This window comes from Colletotrichum orchidophilum (genome assembly GCF_001831195.1).
Source record: "Colletotrichum orchidophilum strain IMI 309357 chromosome Unknown Scaffold_10.1, whole genome shotgun sequence".
Classification (NCBI taxonomy): domain Eukaryota; kingdom Fungi; phylum Ascomycota; class Sordariomycetes; order Glomerellales; family Glomerellaceae; genus Colletotrichum; species Colletotrichum orchidophilum.
Window position 1 is genome coordinate 211,212 of NW_019172966.1, and position 19,678 is coordinate 230,889.

Consider the following 19,678-nt stretch of genomic DNA (forward strand, 5'->3'; position numbering starts at 1 on the left):
CCAATGGTATAGGTCACGAAAGAGCTAAGTCAAGACAAGCGGACGAACAAGAGCTACAGAGACTACGGGCGTCGCGAGCACCACCACAATCTTATATACTACGCATGGGAAGCCTGACCTACTAGTGGTAGTTCTCACCTCTCATGATGGCTACCTATACACTCCAATCACGGGCTCATTAAGCCCGCGTGGTATAGAAGCCAAGTGACAACAGACGAGGCGCTTAGCAGCTCCATGGACTCTAGTGACTGCAGGGATGCAGCCATACCTGACGGCTCATGATGCCCTGATAGCTACCGGAAGGGTCCAAGAGCATTAGCAAAGAGGAAATATTGCAACAAATCAAGGTTGTGTGGTGCTCCCTTTGGACAGCTGGGCTGGTCTGTTCGAGCCTATGCTTGTCAAATAAGAGTGTTAGAGTGGCCGATCGACATGTCGCGTAGACAAAATGTGGTTTGCTACGACAGCGCCAGCGATAAGTCAGTGGAAGGCGGGGAAAATGGCACCCTGACGAGATTCTATAACCTGTACTGTGGTCTGGTGGTTAGCTGGTATGGAATCGGTGTCGTACCAGATTGGCAACCGAGACCGCCTCGCCTCAGACGGGAGTTGGTGGGTGGGAACCTGGGACTTGGAGTTAAGCGACGGCATTCGCAAGTCCCCGGGAAAAGTGACAGTTCTGAGTCGGGCTTTCTGCGCGGGCGTTGACTCCGGTTGAGAGGAGCGGTGGATATCACAAGATTAAGCCGTGAAGAAGACCCACGACCGAGGCCCAAAAGGCCCAAAAGGCCCAAAAGGTCGAAGAGACGGCGATGAGGACCGCAACTGTCAATATATCCGATCAGAGGTGACATGCAAAATGGATGTAAAGATCTCCCTTCTAGGTTGTTACGTGCAGGGTGGGCGCTTGGTGGAAATGCGGCAATGCCTGGCGAGCTGCGACCGGCCAGTAAACTGTCAAAGACTGCTCGTCCGGCTCGGCTCCGACGCGGGGGGAGCTGTCAGATAAGGGCCGGGCGGTGCGGTGCATTGCGCGCGTAGGTCACTGGCAGGCCGCAGACGTTGATTTCCTTGAATAGGTGCATATGCAGCATGCAAATGGGTGTGTGCGCCGTTAGAATGGTGGTACAGAACTGCCCTCGTGATACCCAAGAAGCCTCTGTTGTGTCCACCATATCGGGTCTAGGGCGTAGTTGAGATTGGGAATCGCGCAAGTGAAGAGGAGTGATGCGACAAGCTGACAATGCGCATCCCCTGTTAACCTGGGAGAACCGTGCACGATAATACGTGCTCAAGTGACAGTGGAGTCTTTGGCCTAAATAGGGTTCATAGATAGGGTGGGTTAGAGTACGAGAAGTAGCATACGGAATGGATGTATAAATAATCTGGGACGGGCCTACTGTCACTTGAGCTGGGCACCTACCAGTTGGGGTGTGTAGACTCGTCGGAAATCCCAACCTCGGCCCAGCGGCGAGGATTGAGGAACAGGGAGCAGCAGGGAGCAGGGGACAGGGATGACAGAGCACAGATTCCGGCTCATGTTCTGCACGGGAAAACAGTATTCCATCAAACGACATGGACCGTGGAAGCGGCACGGCATGAACGGCAACCTTGGGGTGAAGAATAACGACGCCAAATGTCGGTTCGAAGAAGGGAAGTTGGCAGCTGAATGAGATGTGTGGTTGTGTCCGATGTGTCGTAGCTGATGGCTGCAACGTCGCTGGGAGCCCGTGGGAGGGAGGCATCGAGGTTGTATCGAACCAAGAAATCAAGAGACGGAGGAGGGCTACGAGGAGGTCTCGTGAGCGCGCGGATTCCGCAGTGGCAGCCTGTGCTCTTTCTAGAATGTCTCAACCCCGCGTTGCTGCGTCGACATCTGATCAACAGGTACCAGAAGGAAGAAGAGACAAACCGACGATAACTGGTGGACGGTGGACGGAGCTTGGAGGTTGGAGGTCGGCACAGCATGTGCTGTCAGAGCGAAGGAAGCTGCACCTGCCGCACAGAGACGCCAACCAATTGAAGCTGCGAGGTTCAGCTCTACTACCATAGTAAGCAGCAGGAACCAGGGGGAACTATCAGGAACCAGCAGAACGTAACCCAGGCGCCTTCATCCCACCTCCATCTCACCTTTGGTCACTTTTGTGTTGCATCTGCCACCCATCTCAGCTGCATCTTCCCGTCTTCAATCACATCCACATGTCTTCCTTCTTCGCAAACTCTTTGCCAATGAAACTCTTGGTTGAACCCGGTACCTGACGCTGGCCACTCAGGCGCGATGCTTTGGAGCCTTAACTGCTCTGCTCGTCCGAGCTCCATTCTCGAATAGGAGAGACGGACCATGACAGTCGTCCGCGTGAGGCCTCGAAAGCGGCACTCCACCTTCGAGGGCTGCGTATCACCGCACAAAAATCCCAAAGGTTTAAATGTCAACAGGGCTTTCGACTTACGACTTTTCAATACTGATGGGAAAAATCGAACCCGCACCAGACCACATTGTAGCATTTTGTTGGGCTCTTGCGGGCCTCGTCCAGGGAGCTGGTCCGGGGGCCCGCGGCCTTCTTCCAGAGACGGCCGACCGCAATGGACCACCAGTTCGTTTGGACAAGGACTAGTCGGCCAGTTTCAATATCAACTTCTTCCTATTCGGACGCAATTGTTTCGACAGAGCCCAACAGAAGTGGGAATTATCCATCACCACCCTGGCCCGGTGCCGTTCAGGAACATATCCACTCAGTCGCCACCGTTCAATGAGCGGCAAGCCCACTATGGGGATGCTTGGCTCACGTGGCGTCAAATGGCACCCCAGGATCTCAGAATTATTGAGCAGAAACTCTCATTGCTTGTCTCCCCGACAGCCCGACTCTCGTCAAATCTCCCTCCGCCTCTGTCTCCAAATCTCTTCATTGCCTTTGCCCTCTGTCTGATCGCACGGGCGCTTCCTCACCACCTTGACGGCCCATCACACGCCCACGTGGATACTGGTTCAAGACCAGTTTCCAACTCTATCACTTGCGGTTGCTACTAATCATTCGAACCACTGACGGCCACCGATACTTGGCTATATCGGCCTGGGCCAGGTCTTGGTCTTGCCCCTTCGCCTGACGAGGCCATCTAGTGACCAAAGCTGTCTATCCCGCGCTCCCCCCCCGGTCAGGACCTCTCGAACTTGGCCCCCCTGCCAATGGATTATGGAACCGCCTTCTCCAAGAACGCATCTCTTCTCGTTCACAACTGGCGCTTCTAGTGCCGATTTCCGCCGCTCTGTGCCTGGCGAGATTCCTCTAAGATGCGGAGGAACTGCCAGAAACCGCAAAGTCTTGCGTATTGCTTGCTCCAGCGCGAGAAGTCTCACCCTGGTTCGCATATCCCCAATATCGAGATGGGACGCTGCCGTCCCACAATCTGTCCCGAGCAATGAAAGCTTAAGCTGGAAGGTGGCGGACACTCACCGCAAAGCTTACAGCGGACCGTTTGTCTGGGTGTACGACTCGTTGTTGATCCACTGGCCCCTGTACCCTGGTGCTTTTGTTCGTTATGTATAAGAAGTCGCTGCAGCGTGAGAACGACAGTCTACCCGGACTCTCTGTTTGTTGTGTCCTACGAGCAAGTCCTCGAATCCCATTCTTGTTCCTGTTGTCTTTCGTTTCTCTGTCTGCCGTCATCATGTTGGCCAAACTGTCTCTTCTCCCTCTGCTGTCTGCCGCAGTCACGGCGTCTCCCCTTCTCGATGCCAGGGCCCCGGTGGCTACACTCGACGAGAGAGCCGTGACGGTAACGAGCACTGACCTGACCAACTTTGAGTACTACGTTCAGGTAGGACACGGACTGACTTCTGACTTGGACGCGCGTGCTAACATGTAACATAGATGGTGGCAGCAACCTCTTGCAACAGCGAGGCCGCTGCTGGTGCATTAATCACCTGCGGCGCCAACGCTTGCCCCGATGTCGAGGCCAACCGGGGACAGATTGTGGGAACCTTTTCGTAAGTTTATCAAACAACTCTTACTTCTAGCCTGGCTAACATACTTCCAGCGGACTCGTTTCTGGCCTTGAAGGCTTCGTCGCCACGGATCCCGTGAGAAAGAACATTGTTATTGCCATACGCGGCTCCAGCAACGTCCGCAACTGGATCACCAACCTCCTCTTCGGCTTTGACGACTGCGACTTTGTCGACGACTGCAAGGTCCACACCGGCTTCGCCAATGGCTTGGACGAGATCAGGGACTCTCTGCTGGCGTCCGTCAAGTCCGCAAAGGCCGCCAACCCCAGCTACACCATCATCGCAACCGGCCACTCCCTCGGCGGTGCCGTCGTCACCATCGCCGCCGCCGAACTCCGTCGGGACGGCTACCCTGTTGATATCTACACCTACGGCAGCCCCCGCGTCGGTAACCATGCCTTCGTCAACTTCGTCACCAACCAGCCCGGCGCCGAGTACCGCGTTACCCACGTCGATGACCCCGTCCCCCGCCTGCCCCCGATCCTCTTCGACTACCAACACACTAGCCCCGAGTACTGGCTCTCGACTGGAGGCGCTACCACTATCAACTATGGCATCAACGACATCAAGGTCTGCGAGGGCCCCACCAACACAAAGTGCAACGGCGGCACCTTTGGTCTCGACGTCGACGCCCACCTGTACTACTTCCGCAAGACCGGCGCCTGCAACACCGACGGCTTCGGGCTCCGCGAGAGAGAGGAGGACATCTCGGACGATGACCTCTCTGCGCGCCTGACGGCTTGGGCGCAGCAGGATCTCGAGTACGCTGAGACGCTGCAGTCTTAGGAGGACGACGGGCAGTCGTATACACGAAAAGAGACAAAATATCATGACCAAGTTATGAAGGCAGGGAAGCCGGGTTTGTGGGGTTTTTGGGGGAAGCATCATCAAAATGATACCATTAAGGGATAATCCATGCCCTCGTGGCGGCGAGATGTCATTTGAATATTCAGGCACATAATTGTATAGTACATAATCCATGCCATTTGTCAGCTTGGCGTTGACAATGCGAGTTTTCCTCGAAGAGCCATGAACCCAATGATGAGATGTCGGCCGTCACGAGTGGTGAAAAGGGCCGTCCGTATCAGAATTCACAAATAGCCACCACCCCCACGGACGGACGGACACCCGGGTCCGAACGCGACAGGCCTGTCGTCGACTGACTCGCATCCAAGACCGCGCAATCCCAATCGAGCGAGCCGTATCCAAATTGAGCTTCCTTTTACGGCAGCTGAATGTTTCGTTCCCCGTAACAAGAGAGGCATGGCGTTGGTCCATGGGAACGCCTGTGTTACGTGTATATTGGCACTCGGCCATTCGGGCGAGGACACGGATAGAGTTTCCCGCAACGAACCATTTCTTTCACCTGAAGCAGTGGGGATAGGATGTCGTCTTTGGATGCCTAGTTCCCAACCCGGCAACCACGTGCGGAATTTGCGGATCATGAGATGATTACATTGCTGACCAGTCCAATTAATTTGTCACTCACGTTGCAACTAGAGGAGCCATTGATATCTACTATCTGAACCTAATGTCCAGAGAAAGTTTCCTTGAGCAACAAAAGAGTTACGCAGCCGAAGCCGAGAGTCTCTCTACCGTAGGTAATGGGTCATAAACATACATGGGAAAATGCGTTCTTGCCGTGAACGCGGGCCACCTTGCCATTTACAAATCGAAAAGGGGTATAGGAAGAGACAACGACGCACGCCCGACTCCAAATGATTGGGGCTGGGTACCAGATCCCATGTTCACATCCTTTCGTGTGTCCTCAACGCCGCCCTGGAAAACCTTAGAAATCCACTTTTTGTGGGAAAATACATGATGAAAAGAATCGCTGACCAGCAAAATCTAAGATCCGCGGAAGAGGAACTGCATGTCCTCGGGGCTCAGAGACTCCATGGCCTTGTCGTCAGCGTTGACGGTGGAGTTGATCATGTTGGTCTTCTTCTCCTGGATCAGCACCATTCGGCTCTCGACCGAGTCCTCGATGCAGAGGCGGGTAATGGTGCACGGGCGGGTTTGACCAATGCGATGGCAACGATCGGCGGACTGCCACTCTGCGGCAGGGTTCCACCAACTGCATTGCATGGTTAGCCAAAACTGGAACACGATCAACTGAGACGCGGGTGACTTACGGGTCAACGATGAAGACGCGAGACGCCTCCGTGAGGTTGAGAGCGACACCACCGGCCTTGAGAGAGACGAGGAAGCACTCGCACTCGGTCTTGGTCATGAAGTGGTTGATGGACGCCTGGCGCTGCGCAGGGCTCATGCTGCCGTCCAGCATGACGGTGGAGATGCCGGCGCGACGAAGACGCCACTCGATCAGCTGAAGCATGGACGAGAACTGCGAAAAGATGATGGACTTGTGCGAAGCATTGTCAGAACGAAGCTTGTGAAGCTCATGGACGAGAAGCTCAATCTTGGAGGAAGAAGTCCACTCATCCATCTTGATTCGATTGATAATCGACGACTTCTTGACGTCGGCCTCGTTCTGCTCGATCTCGGGCTGCTCCAAGTCGATGGCCAGGTTGATGTGGCAGTGAGGGCAGTCTGGCTGATCGGAAGACAGAAGGTAGCTTCTAGCACAGGCGCGGCAGAAATCGTGCTTGCAGCGGCTCTTGATGGCATCCTCAGCCGGCTCGTCGCAGACGCAGCAAATGAGCGTATTCTGACCACCCTCTCCGTTCTTGCGAAGGATCAGATCGGGATGATCGGCGACCTGGCGCATCTGCATGATGAGACCAAAGATGTTGGCGTAGTTGTTGAGCAAGACACCCTGGGCGACGTACGTCTCAAACTTGCGCTGGCCGTTGGTCATGATGCTGTTGGCAAAGTCATTCTCCGCTTCACCAAAGAACTGACGATCGACGTAAATCTCCTTGACGGGAAGCTCCATGGAGTTGGTGTGGTCCTTCTTGAGGCGACGGAGCATGATGCGATCAGTCATCAGACGGAGCTTGCGGAAAGCCTCGCGACCCTCTCCAAAGTTGCCAAACTTCTGGATAGGGTTGAGGAGCTCCTGATTGAAGACGGACACGTGCTGCATACCGGCGTGTCCACACGTGTGGCATCGGTGGTCGTCGTCGAGATTCCAATCCAGGCCGGCACAGGGGCACTGCTTGCACAAGTACGAAGCGAAAGGCTTGACTTGAAGGAAGCGGATCAGGGAGAAGAACTCGCCAATGCGGTTCTGAAGCGGAGTGCCGGTAAGGCACCAGCGGTACGAGGTCTTGAGAGCAAAGCAGGCCTTGGCAGTCATGGTGGTACGAGTCTTGATGCTGTGAGCCTCGTCGAGGATGATCCGGTGGAAGTCGATCTGGTGGATCAAACTCTTCTCCTTGTAGATGCCGTCCTTGCGGGTGAAGCCCTTCTCTTGCTTTCGGTACATGGACTCCAGACTGTTGTAGGACATCATGATGACGTCGAACTTCTTGAGCTCCTTCAGGGTCATCTGCTTGGTCTTGACCAGCGTACCATGATAGACAAAGGTCTTGAGGGTGCCGTCGGTGTAGGAAGCAATCTCTTCCTTCCACTGCATCAAAGCAACCGGTGGAACCAGGACAAGAGAGGGCTGCTTCTGGGGAAAGTCGGACATGACCAGAGATACCGCCTGGATGGTCTTGCCGAGACCCATCTCGTCACCCAAAAGTCCGCCTTTGTAGTCCGTCTTCTCCATCTCAATCATCCAAGCGACACCCTCAAGCTGGAAGGGCTTGAGCTGACGCGAGATCTGCTGCGGTTGGGCAATCTTGTCAGGTCTGAGGGCCGGAGAAGCCTCCAAGGCCTGCCACATGGTGAGAAGCTCAGGGTGATTGTTCTCCAACCTAGCGCGTTCAAGCATGCCACGGCGCTTGGAGCCACGTTGGTACGCGCGGCGACCACGGGACTGTGCCGCAACGGCGTTCTGGAGGCCGCCGTCACTATCGGCCGCGTCGGAGGAACCCGAGTCATCAAAGTCGCCGCTAGAGAGGCTTGACAAATCATCGTCCTCATCATCCGGAAGCTGGTAGTTCGCAGGCAGTCGAGGCGATACCGCAGTTCCTTGAGGCATGGTCGAAGCGGAAGCTCTAGTTCGCCTGACAGGCATCTTGGCCTTGGTCTTCTCCTTCTTCGGGATCTTGTTGCTATCACTGTCCTCAAGCTCGGAGAAGTTGGCCGAAAGACCATCGTCGTCGTTATCCATCGGGTCTGCGAATTCATCCTCATCATCCGACTCGACTGCCATGCTCTTCTGCTTCTTCGCAGGTCGCTGCAGAGAAGCGGCGCTCTTGGAGGGTCTACCTCGGCCCCGACCACTGGGCTTGGATCGAGAAACAAGCGGAACGTCCTCTGAATCGTCACCGTCCTCGATTGCGGCCTTGGCAGCAGCTGCGGTAGCACGACGACCACGACCAGTGGCGAGGGGGACATCAGAGTCCTCCATCTCGTACTCTTCATTCTGGAGACGTCGGGCAAGGTCAGCATCAGACAGTCGGGTAGAGGCGGCGGATTTCTGATTCTCTTGCTTCTGGAGGCGGCGAGCAACCATGGCATCGCGGTCGGTGTCAGAGGGCTCCTCATCCTCATCATCGTCGTAGTAGCCGCCTCCAACCTTGCGCTTGATCGGCTGCATAGAATACTGGCTCCGACGCAGAGCACGCTCACTAGAGAGGGCACCAGAGGTGGGAAGCTGGATCTCAATATTGGATGCAGACTGGCGGTTCCTCAAAGCAGGAGCATTTGTGATGCCAGAGCCAGAGACTGAGGGAGCAGGTGTGGCGACATTGCTGGTCGCAGGAGTGGAGCCTTCGCTGGCAGAAGTGAGTTCGGCAGATGCAGCAGCGGAAACAATTGAAGAAGCCGAGTCGTTGGCAAGCGAGGCTCTGCTGGGTCGGCCTCGACCCCTCTTGACAGCCGAAGGGGCTGAAGTCACAGGTTGAGCTGCAGCTGCAAGGTTACGGCTCGAAGCAGATCTAGTGAGACGGCCATGACTAGCAACAGAGAGAGGGTCGGGCGAGTCTGTCAAATGTGTTAGTTTTCACTCAATTTTATTTTTCGCACACAATCACCCATAAGTTGATGGTGATGGGATGTGAACATTGGGGGAAAATAAAAATTGATGACTTACTGGTTCGAGTGAAAGCCAGACTTTCTCTCTCAGCAAGAGAAGGGCGACCACGGCGGCCAGTCATCTTGACGTTGATTTGACCTTCTGGTGCAGGGAGGTGAATTGGCTGTGGTAGCGACCTTGGGATTGAGAGAAAAATGAGGATTGTCTGTGTTTTCGCACAGAGGTGAAGGATTGATGTCGAATGAGGTGACAAGAAAGTTGGGATGGACGGGACAAAGCTCGGCAAGTGGCGAACGGTCTCAGCTTATCGCCGAAGACGCTTGTAGACTGTGCACCAAGGGTGGTGGATTGGGGTATCTTGGTAGTGAGGGAGGGGAAAGAAGGATTGCAGACCAGAGCAAAAGTCGCAGTCCGAGGGTTGGTGATGTGAGAAAGGAAAAGAGAAAAAGGCAAGTGGTGGTGAAGAGGGCCAAGGAAAGACAATTGAGCTTGCCACTGGCGACTCCTTTTTTGGAAAGACAAGCTGAGAAGGACCACCTCACCTCAGAAAGGAAGACTGGGAAGGAGGGGGGCTAGAGGACCAAAGACGCGCCCTTGGATGGCGGGCTCTTCACACGAAGTCACGTGGTCTCTTTATTCGGGATAGGAAGACGCCCGAACGCAGGGGCGACTGCCTAGAAGCCAATCTGGAAATGGAAATGGAAATGGAAGATTTTGGTTAGCTGGGGTCCATAGGCGCTTCAAATGCTGGTGTGAAAATGCGCCGACACTTCGATGATGCACATGAGGCACCTTCAATCGCATGCTGGGGACCCAACCAGCTTATCTAAATACCCTGACAAAGGGCATGCTCCCCTGGATGAAATAGGAAAAGGGTTTAAACCCCCTGGCAGTTAAAACTGTCCTCAGAAATAGTTTCATCCGCCAGGGGAACACATATCAACATTGAGATGGCAGCACTTGATGCAGAGGCAAGTGGTCGATCTCCATGTCCCTGGAGCTCCAGTGTGACGATTCGACTTGGGCGATCGATCTGCTCCCCGACGTCTCCGGTGCAGTGGCTCCTTCCCACCTCGAGCTGGGCATACTACCTAGGTATTAAGGTAGGTACCCCACGACTGTGGCCCCACTTCAATTAAACCCCTGCTGCCTGCTCTAATACACGCCTAAGGTGCCTGGGTCTTCCTTCACCCACATCTTTCACTTCACACGGTGCATTATCACCATTCGCCTCAATTCTACCCACTGATCTCAACAGGTTGGCGATCGCCAGTACAGTGTGCCACAAACTTCACTCTCCAACACCTGGTCTGGGCGTCTGTATCCAGGAACCAAAGGTCGTCGGAAAAGAGGCTACTTCCCTTTGCACCTTTGTCGCCTCCTTTCAATTTGCCCCCAGACCAGCTCATCACGACATCGCCATTGTCAAAATTGGCTTTCTGATTTTCATCCAGTCTTTCGCACTTGCCCTTTCACCAGAAGGTCTGTAGAGACTGCGCCCCAACTCAACTTTTCAATTTCACAACAAGACGTCGTAGGCCGCCGTCCCTACTCCTTCGGCTAGTCTATTATTCGGACGCATTTGCCACACCTCTCCGGAAGGCTTCTCTCAGTCAACCCTAGCTCTAACCCAAGGATAGGCCTGGAATTTCATCACAACCGCCATCAACTTCAAAATAGGATACCTGGCTCATCAGAATCGACTCATTCAACACTGCCCACAGAGACCAGAAATACCCCATCGCCACCATGGTGAGACCGTCTCGTCGAGCCCAGGCTCAGGCTCAAGGCCAGAACCAGAACCAGACTCCCCAGCTAGGTCAAACTGCTCCTCAGAATCAGGCCCAAGGCACCAACCGTCCTGGCCGCCACATCTCTGGACCGTGAGTTTTCCGCCAACAATGCGTATCTTATCACTGACATGGTTCTAGACAATCGGCTTTGACTGACTACCTTGCTGTAAGATTACTGAATGAGCCGGTCCCCAAATGTGCAGACTGACAAAGTGCTTTCACAGGCCCACAACATCTCTGCAAACCAGATTCGTCGGGATGCTGACCAGCGCCGTGCTGCTGCTGCCGCCCAGAACCAAGCAAATGATGACAATGGCGATGAGGATGATGAGGTCGGCGGCCCCTCAACAGAGCCTGCTGAGACTGCCCAGTCTAGCCGCAATGAGACCACAGCTGAGAGGGAGAAGCGTAAGAAGAAGGAGCAAATGGCCATCGCCAAGATCAAGGCCTCCAAGGCCTTCAAGAAGCGGAAGCGCAACGCCGTGGATTCTGAAGACGAGGACGACATAGCACGCGCCCTACTCGATCAGATGGCTCAACCCTTGCCAGGCCAGATGGATAACTGCGCCATTTGCAAGAAGCGCTTCACCGTCACCGCCTACTCGCTGAGCGGTCCCGAGGGCGGTCTGCTCTGCGCGCAGTGCAGCAAGGAGGAGGCTGCCAAGAAGGGCAAGGGCAAGCAGAAGCCTCGCAAATCCGTTGGCGGCCAGGGCAAGCGCCGCAAGGTCCAGAGCAATATCCTCGACGGCACGTACCAGACCGGCGCCAAGAACTTGACCAGTCTCTGCATCGAGACCCTGGCCAAGAACGTCGACCTCGCCGACAGCTTGGGCGATCTGCCGGACAAAGTGGTGGACAAGATTGCGCGACTCTTCTCCAAGCGTCGACTGCTCAATCCGGAGACTCTGCCACTGTTCGTGCAGCCGTCGACTACGGTCCTTCACATCTACGACGGTGCCAAGCTGGGCTCCAACGAATTCGAGAGCATTTTTCAGACGGCACCTAACCTCAAGAGATTCAAGGCTCGCAACTCTATCCAGTTCAAGGATGAGGTCATGGACTATCTTCTGAGCCGCGATATCAAGCTTACGCACTTCAACCTTCACGGCGCCAACCTTCTCAGTGACGAGAGCTGGTTCAAGTTCGTCAAACAGAAGGGTGCGCATCTGGAAGGCATCCAAGTCTACTACACGGACAAGCACGTTGGAGACGAGCTGCTCGTCCTCCTCCCAGAGCACTGTCCCAACCTGAATCGCCTCAAGGTCTACCACAACCAAAAGGTCACCAACGTTGGCGTCAAGGCAATCGCCAACGTCAAGTCCCTGAAGCACCTCGGCCTTCACCTGCAGCACGATATCACCCCCAAGAGCCTGTCCCACATGATCCTCGGCGTCGGAAAGGACCTCGAGACGCTTTCACTGAGAAAGATGCCCACCGCCAACGACGAGGTGTTGACTGCCATTAAGAACACCTGCCGCTCTTTGAACAAGTTCCGCATTACCGACAGCGAGCACATGACGGACGAAGGCTTCGCCGACCTCTTCAGCGACTGGGAGAATCCCGGTATCGAGATCATGGACCTGCAAAAGTGCCGACACCGCGACTCGACCAAGCCTCGCGAAAACGAGGACGGCATTGGTCTCTGCTCCGACGGATTCCGCGCCCTAATGAAGCATTCCGGCAAGAAGCTCAAGAATCTCAATATCCACGCGTGTCGTCACATCAAGCGAGAGGCATTCGAGGATGCCTTTTCTACCGCAGACCAGTACCGTAACCTCGTCAAGCTCGAGATCAGCTTCATCGAGGATGTGGATGACTTCGTTCTGGGACTCATCTTCCGAAGCTGTCCCAACATTCGCGAGATCAACGTCTTTGGCTGCATGAAGGTCAAGGATGCTCGGGTCCCGAGAGGCAAGGTCTTGGTTGGTGTTCCAAATGCCATGGGAATGGTCATCGAAGGTCGTGAGGATTAAGGGGGATAATGCTCTCGGCCACAGCTTTGTGAAGAACGCTGGAAGTGCGGAGGTTTTGGCAGATGTTCTTTGGCCGAGATACAAACGTGATGGTCTTTGGCAACCAGCCAGGCTATCCTTCCCTGTCAGGTCGAGGATTGGCGTTCATGGTGGAACTTCTGGTGTAGGGTTTGGCTGTCTTGGTAGCCGTATTGCTCATTTGAAAGGAAAGGATCGACTGGCACTGTATTTGCACTGAGGTAGGCAGTTAACTAGCATTACATGGTCAAATTCATCACGAGGATTTTCAATGTGATGTTGAGATTGTGAGATGTTTCTCGGATCAATTCGATATGCACGTCGGCGCGGACCAAAGCAAACGGCCCACTGACTCCTGCGGATCACGGCCGGGAATTGGGGCCAGGACGGGGACGAGAAAACCGCCACAGCCTGCGGCAGAGCGGAGTGGGGCGAGCCCGGCTCAGCCTCAGGTCCCTGCGTAAGACGGCGGCGGGAGGGAACGCTCACAGGCTGGATGCGCCAGCAGGTGGCCTTACATTCCACAAATCCACAGGGCAGTCTATCCACCCGAGTCCCCTGCTTTGCCTCTACTCTAGTAACCTCCCCCTGACTATCCGTATTCCAGACAGAGGTAGGCCTGTTGAGCCCAACGCAGCATTTCGCGGGCCCTGTTTCGTGGCCATCGACCAGCAATTCTTCCGTCCCTGACCGCCATGATCCTTTCCCCTGCTTAGCTGCTTCTTTCTCTTTTACTGCGTGTGCTAGTGAATGGATGGATATCGCTCGTTCACAACCTCCCTCCGGAAACATGTCTCGTCGCTGGGCGCGAAAGCTTGAACGCTGCTGTTGCACATTCGCGACCTACATCCCTCTGCTCTTCGTCTATGGCTTGACGACCTGGGCCGTCTGGGTGGATGTCACCATTGGGTCCGCGCCCTCCAAAGCCTCGTGGCTCGGTAAGTAGCAGCCTGGTCCGCCGATGATGACCGCTACCCGGTTCTAACGATGCATCCATCGCAGGCTCCGCGTCTTCCGCCGGCGCTCTCCTCCTCTACGGCCTTCTCAACTGGTCCTACACTACCGCCGTCTTCACGAGCCCGGGGAGCACGACAAACGATAATGGCTACAGCACATTACCCACCGAGGCGCCCCCGGCCGCCACCTCTTTCACCGTCAAGTCCAACGGCGAGCTCCGATTCTGCAAGAAGTGCCAGGCGAGGAAACCGGACCGGGCCCATCACTGCTCAACCTGCCGCCGCTGCGTTCTGAAAATGGACCACCACTGCCCTTGGCTGGCGACTTGCATCGGCTTGAAGAACCACAAGGCCTTCCTGCTGTTCCTGATATACACGACGCTATTCTGCTTCTACAGCTTCTTTGTCTCCGGCAGCTGGGTGTACACGGAGGTCATCAACAACACGACATACGTTGAGACGCTGATGCCCATCAACTATGTTATACTCAGCGTCATCGCCGGCATCATCGGCATCGTTGTGGGTGCCTTCACGGGATGGCACATCTTGCTTGCGAGTCGGGGCCAGACGACGATTGAGTGCTTGGAAAAGACGCGTTATCTGTCGCCGTTGAAGAAGCAAATGAAGCACCAATTCGTCGCCCAGCACAACGGCGAGGGTATCCCCTTGCCCGCATACGGCCAACAGCTCCTCGACATCCATGCGAACGCCCTCCCGGGTATCACGCGACCCGAAGAAGGCGAAGAATACCGGGGTCAGCCGGGCGGCTCGAGGCCGACGCACCAGTCGTACGAAGAGATGGAACGCGAGCGGGCAAAGAAGCGCTACGAAGAGTACCTCGACGAGCAGGACTCTGAGAAGCTCCCCAACGCATTCGACCTCGGCACAAAACGAAACCTCATGCATCTCTTCGGTCCCAAGCCCTTGCTATGGTTCGTTCCCGTCTGCAACACCACCGGTGACGGCTGGGCCTGGGAGGCCAGTCCGAACTGGCTAGCGGCTCGCGAGAGACTCGCCAGGGAACGCCAGGAACAGCGCGCGCGCGAGATCAACGCCGGCTGGGGCACCGACGAACCCCCTACCTTTATGCGTGAGGCGCCGCCTACGAAACCCGACGGCGCAGGTCGTCACTACCTCACCTCACCACCTCCGCCCGCCAACGGTTCGCGTAAGACGCTCTCCAAGGCCGACCGGGTCCTAGGCCGCGACCCCAACTTGTACGCCGACGGGTTCCAGGAGTCGATGCCCCTGCGGAAGCTTAGCCCGCGCGGCCGGGCCCTCGAGGACGAGCTGGACGACAGCGACCTCGACATGGAAGACCCGGTGGCGGCGGAGCACCGCGCCCTGAATCTTGTCACCAACGGTGGTTGGGGACGCAGCGGCGCCAGCGGGCTATTGAGAAAGCATAGCCCGTCGTCGCCGTCATTCAGGGATCAGCCCGAGAATGACGACGATGTGGACTGAGATGAGAAGACACGAAAGAGCAAAACTTTTAAAATAGGAGCCAGAGAGCGTTTTAGAAAGTGATATCCAGAAGCGTAATCTTCCGTCAGCAGGGCCTTTTTTCTTCTTTTTCTTCAATCAACCGAATGGTACGCTCCGGGGGCATAGGGGAATTGCGGGCGTCCGCTTTAGAAAGTGTATACGCATTTTATGTATGGTTTCATTTCACTTCTTGTTGAAGAGGATTAAACTCGGACTCTTAAAGGGAGGGGTACCTGAGGTGTATATGACGCGTTCTTCTTTTCTTCCTCCTCAGTACAACATGGTGTCTAGGGTGTTGAGTCTGGTTTCTGGGTTTCCAGACACATGGGTATTTTTCTTCTACCGTTAGGAACGGATGATGATGTTCGGTAGCAGCTTTGCAATCCGTATCGTTTTATTGAATGATTGCCAAACCATGTCTTTTTTTCCAAAATGTAAGATGATCGTACCTGGTTTGACAAGGCAGGCCATTTGCTATGCTGTAGAGTTGGAATTCGCCAACCGGTCTCGACCAAGTCACACGACAGCCCCATCGCTGAGCTTTTGACTGTCAAATTGGCAACCGTCTAATCAGAAAGACGTTACTGGTAGGACTCGGTTCAACCTCGAGGATATTCATACGAACCGATCCAGAGGACTAGGCTCAACCCACGTCGACGCCTATCGACGGTCACCTGAGAGCTCAAGCACACTATGCCTAAGAAATTTGCATGCTGGATACATCAGGGGGTCCTCCTCGTGCGTCTTACACGAGTCCGTCGGCTCAAACACGCATATCTGCCTGTGGAAGGTCTCTGGAGACGTTTTCATAGGCGTCTGTGCCGGCGATGAGTTTGGTAGACGCGCAGTGTGAATACCTCCGGCTAGGGGATCAGTGATTGTTGACCGACAGTGATGCGAGGGTGATGTACTCACGAATCAAAATGCAAGTGTTGCGAGTCCAGTCTGGCGTGGGGCAAAGGTCATACGAACAGGCCACCTTGGCGGAATCGCCCAGTGACTGTGAGACGTTGGGCCTCCTTTGCACTCCGGACCTCTGACAATTAGTCCTAAAGAAAAACAACTCGATTTCGAACCCTTCATTAAGGTACTTTTCAAGCCCTTGTGGCCATAGTAGCACAGCTCGAGTCCCATGCCTGTCTGTTGCTGTCGGAGCCTCTCTTGCCGCCTTCACCATCATCTGTCAGCTTACTCGTCTACGATCTCATTGTCGAATCCAGACCTGGACGGATCGGTGGTTTCGTGGTCACGATGTCCGAGACCAACACAAGCAATTACATGAGTGTCGATGTAGGTGGACTGGAATAGATATGCCAGCGGAGCGGTGAGCCGAGCGGCCCATTTGCCTACAGGGAAGAGATATAATGGAAATGCCCTTCGAAACGCTGTGAATACTCACGAATTACAAGTACAACGCTTGGCATTTACCTAGCCAAGATCTGAGAGACGTTTGAGGAGTTCAGTAACTATCGCTCGGTCTCTTTTGTGCCCGGGAGTTCAATCGTAGCAGGTGGTTCGACAACAGCAAACTTTGGGTTTATTCACTTTCGTTCGACCAGAGGTGACTACTGGAGGCTTCATCCGATTCACCAATGGGCTTTGTTTCCCGGCTCATGAGCGTTGGAGTACGAAAGAGGATTCCGCTCACACCACACGTTGGAACTTGAACGAAAATCTGATTAGATCTCTCAATCCACCTTCGACTCGGGTAGAGTGGCAGCTTGACACCGCAGGAATGGCTATACGGCTTCAGTTACATCGTAGAGATTCGTCTCATGATCATGACGGCCATATTGAGTTCTGTACCCGGAGGCTTGCCAGAACGGCATATCCCCCGTGGGTGGCAACCACGTCTGCTTACCAAAAGATCCCACGACCTCGTTCAACAAACGGATTCCTCTTTTCTACCTCGCGCTTGCCTTTCAGAAACTCGATTCAGATCAATGTATTCTTCATATTGCTATGGAATACACTCTAGAGATTCTCATGCTTCCTCATTCTCATATCGTGGGAGTACCGTTCTGCGACGATCATCGACCACGCCTGGGAGTTCAACGTGGTTCGTGAGATTTTGTGCTGAACAGCACAAGGCTACTGTCACCATCCCGTACATTCCGACCACCTCGAGCTCGAGTTCTTCTGCTAGGTGTATGACGTTGAGAGAAGTGCGTCGAGTGAGGCTGATAGTCGAGATTGGCCCCCATCCAAACCGCCGACGGTCCTTCGTACTCACCTCAGTGTTCTCCACAGTATAAGTATCGAATGCTGGCGTGGAGTGAGATCGATGTTCCCATGCGGTGTCTATATCCGTTGCTCAGGTCACTTCCACTTCTGTTTGCATCAAATCATAGATGGAGCTCTTCGGAACGCTCAAAAAGTGGCGTGGACTTTCACTTGGTGAGGGCAGTAACAAGACAGACAGCAGTGCTTTGAGATGTACTCCCGCCCGGGCCGTGACATGGCTAGTTCGAGTAGAAACACCACGGCTCCAAAAAATGTAGTTTCTACTGCACAGGTACGAGTCTCCTTACGGAAGCCAATTGTCGAATTTTTGAGGATTCCATCACCTGGCCTCGATGTCTTCCATCCACCAGGATGGGTTCTAGGGCAAGCAGGCCGGTTAGACTCATCCGTTGGCTTTTAAAGCCCTGATCGAAGCCACCTCTAGGCGGCCGGCTACATAGTGGCCATAAAATATCCTGATGCTCCAGACTTGTTGCCAGTAGGACCTTTCACTCCGACTTATAGTCATCAGCATCTTGGCTTCTTGATGAATGTCGCCTTTCTGTCGAGGCCACCTGCAACTCTTCAAATAGAGCCACGTCTCTGCATGCCAGCTTACAAAAGCGTTGTTCTGTCTTGCCAACGTTCAAGCTCAGCACATGTAGCATGACGACAAGACACCCACCGCTTATACGGAAGGTTATCGTCGCCTCCAGTCAAGACAATCGTGATCGACCTTCAAACGCTGCGGCTTGAACAGATGTCATGAACTTCCAACACCTCCTACGGTCCCAGATCCGTTATCAGCAGGAAAAGTATCATACACTTCAGCTCTCCTCCAAGACCAATGCTGAGGCACTTTCTGAACTGCATCGCTTTCCACCGAGATTGACTCAGACACCGATTGCTTCCGAAGCCATGAACATCACACATGGACGTATTAGACCGCCTCCTCGTCGAAACGTCTACTTACGCCAAAGCAAGCCGACTTAATTCATCGCAGACAAGTCATAGGTCCACGATGACGTGAAGCCCTCGCCATGAACCGCGCCGTGAAACTCTCTCAAATCACCCCCTCGAGCAAGTCTATCAGAAGGAGTGTCTGTATCGATGGAGCAAGCGGCCGATGATGTCGCTCGATTGCCACTCTACATTCATCATCGTCCACATACTTCGCAATGGGTTCCTCAATAAGCAAAGGCCCAAACGACAATCAATACTCCATCATGCCGATCCGGCTATGCTGCAACCTGAACGAGCAAGAAGTCATGTCAGTATACCATCAGTCCACCCGAGTCATTCATCTCGTTTCCATCTCACAATGACCGCAAGGATTGAACTCGCTCTTCGAGGTCTAGAACAGGTCCGAATTCTTACTTTTTTCCACTTCTCCCCCTTTCCAAAGAAGAAAGTAACAAGATATTACCGAGGACAAACTTCTGCCATCCGATCCAAAAAGTAAACATGTTCCTCCTTTTTTTTCAATCTACAAACCAACAGTTTCAGAGACGAACTAGTCTAGTCTAGTTGATAAACCCCAACTTTCCCAAAACTCAGTGGGACTTCCAATGATCCAATCATCCTCGTCAGAGCCCCCCCTGTCGGCTTACATGAACACACTCTGATCCTTCCATCAAACCCAAACGTCCGTCGATATTCTTATTCTGTTAGCCATACATCGTCAATCCAGCCCACTTCCAAACCGTCATCAAAAAAAAAAAAAATACCCCGAAAACCCACATCATCGACCGTTATCCGGAGAAACCCTCAACCATATTGATAAGTCTCAAACATATCCCCCTTTTTCTCCCTCTCGTCCTCCACCTAGGCAACCTCGTTCCACACCCCCGGTATCACTCATACAAACCAACATCGTGCCCCACATCCCGCCGATGAACGTAACCACAGCAGGCCATCGAACTGAGCAGAAAGAAAGAAAAAAACCCTCTTAACCCATGATCCCAGTCTCCTTCCCTAACTTCCCCATGATCCCTCATCCTCGCTAGGCTCATTGCCGATGGGGAGACAAACCTCCATCTACACAAGACTCCGTTTAATCTCCCTTACTCGTCGTACTCGTCGTCGCTCAAACGAAACACGCCAACGCGTCAACTTACGTAGGCAAACTTGCGTGTTGGATTATGTGTACCCGCCCCTCAGAGAACGCGCACTCT

General features: G+C 54.1%; 6 protein-coding genes across 6 annotated transcripts; 3 read left to right on the forward strand and 3 right to left on the reverse strand.

The window, feature by feature from the left end:
• Positions 1 to 518: 518 nt before the first annotated feature.
• On the reverse strand, positions 519 to 854 carry CORC01_01885 (uncharacterized protein; the record flags this gene model as incomplete). Its single annotated transcript, XM_022613538.1, has 1 exon — positions 519 to 854. The coding sequence occupies one exon, from the start codon at positions 852 to 854 to the stop codon at positions 519 to 521; it is 336 nt and encodes a 111-aa protein (XP_022479922.1).
• A 147-nt stretch (positions 855 to 1,001) lies between these two features.
• CORC01_01886 (uncharacterized protein) lies at positions 1,002 to 1,745 on the reverse strand (the record flags this gene model as incomplete). Its single annotated transcript, XM_022613539.1, has 1 exon — positions 1,002 to 1,745. One exon carries the CDS (start codon positions 1,743 to 1,745, stop codon positions 1,002 to 1,004), a length of 744 nt encoding a protein of 247 aa, XP_022479923.1.
• Positions 1,746 to 3,666: 1,921 nt separating this feature from the next.
• On the forward strand, positions 3,667 to 4,789 carry CORC01_01887 (lipase; the record flags this gene model as incomplete). Its single annotated transcript, XM_022613540.1, has 3 exons — positions 3,667 to 3,816; positions 3,870 to 3,985; positions 4,036 to 4,789. The coding sequence occupies 3 exons, from the start codon at positions 3,667 to 3,669 to the stop codon at positions 4,787 to 4,789; spliced, it is 1,020 nt and encodes a 339-aa protein (XP_022479924.1).
• A 1,062-nt stretch (positions 4,790 to 5,851) lies between these two features.
• CORC01_01888 (SNF2 family domain-containing protein) lies at positions 5,852 to 9,177 on the reverse strand (the record flags this gene model as incomplete). The annotated part of the gene is made up of 3 exons (XM_022613541.1): positions 5,852 to 6,080; positions 6,139 to 9,004; positions 9,114 to 9,177. The coding sequence occupies 3 exons, from the start codon at positions 9,175 to 9,177 to the stop codon at positions 5,852 to 5,854; spliced, it is 3,159 nt and encodes a 1,052-aa protein (XP_022479925.1).
• Positions 9,178 to 10,805: 1,628 nt separating this feature from the next.
• Positions 10,806 to 12,822, forward strand: CORC01_01889 (uncharacterized protein; the record flags this gene model as incomplete). Its single annotated transcript, XM_022613542.1, has 3 exons — positions 10,806 to 10,939; positions 10,988 to 11,015; positions 11,074 to 12,822. 3 exons carry the CDS (start codon positions 10,806 to 10,808, stop codon positions 12,820 to 12,822), a joined length of 1,911 nt encoding a protein of 636 aa, XP_022479926.1.
• An 808-nt stretch (positions 12,823 to 13,630) lies between these two features.
• Positions 13,631 to 15,260, forward strand: CORC01_01890 (DHHC zinc finger domain-containing protein; the record flags this gene model as incomplete). The annotated part of the gene is made up of 2 exons (XM_022613543.1): positions 13,631 to 13,778; positions 13,843 to 15,260. 2 exons carry the CDS (start codon positions 13,631 to 13,633, stop codon positions 15,258 to 15,260), a joined length of 1,566 nt encoding a protein of 521 aa, XP_022479927.1.
• Positions 15,261 to 19,678: the final 4,418 nt, after the last annotated feature.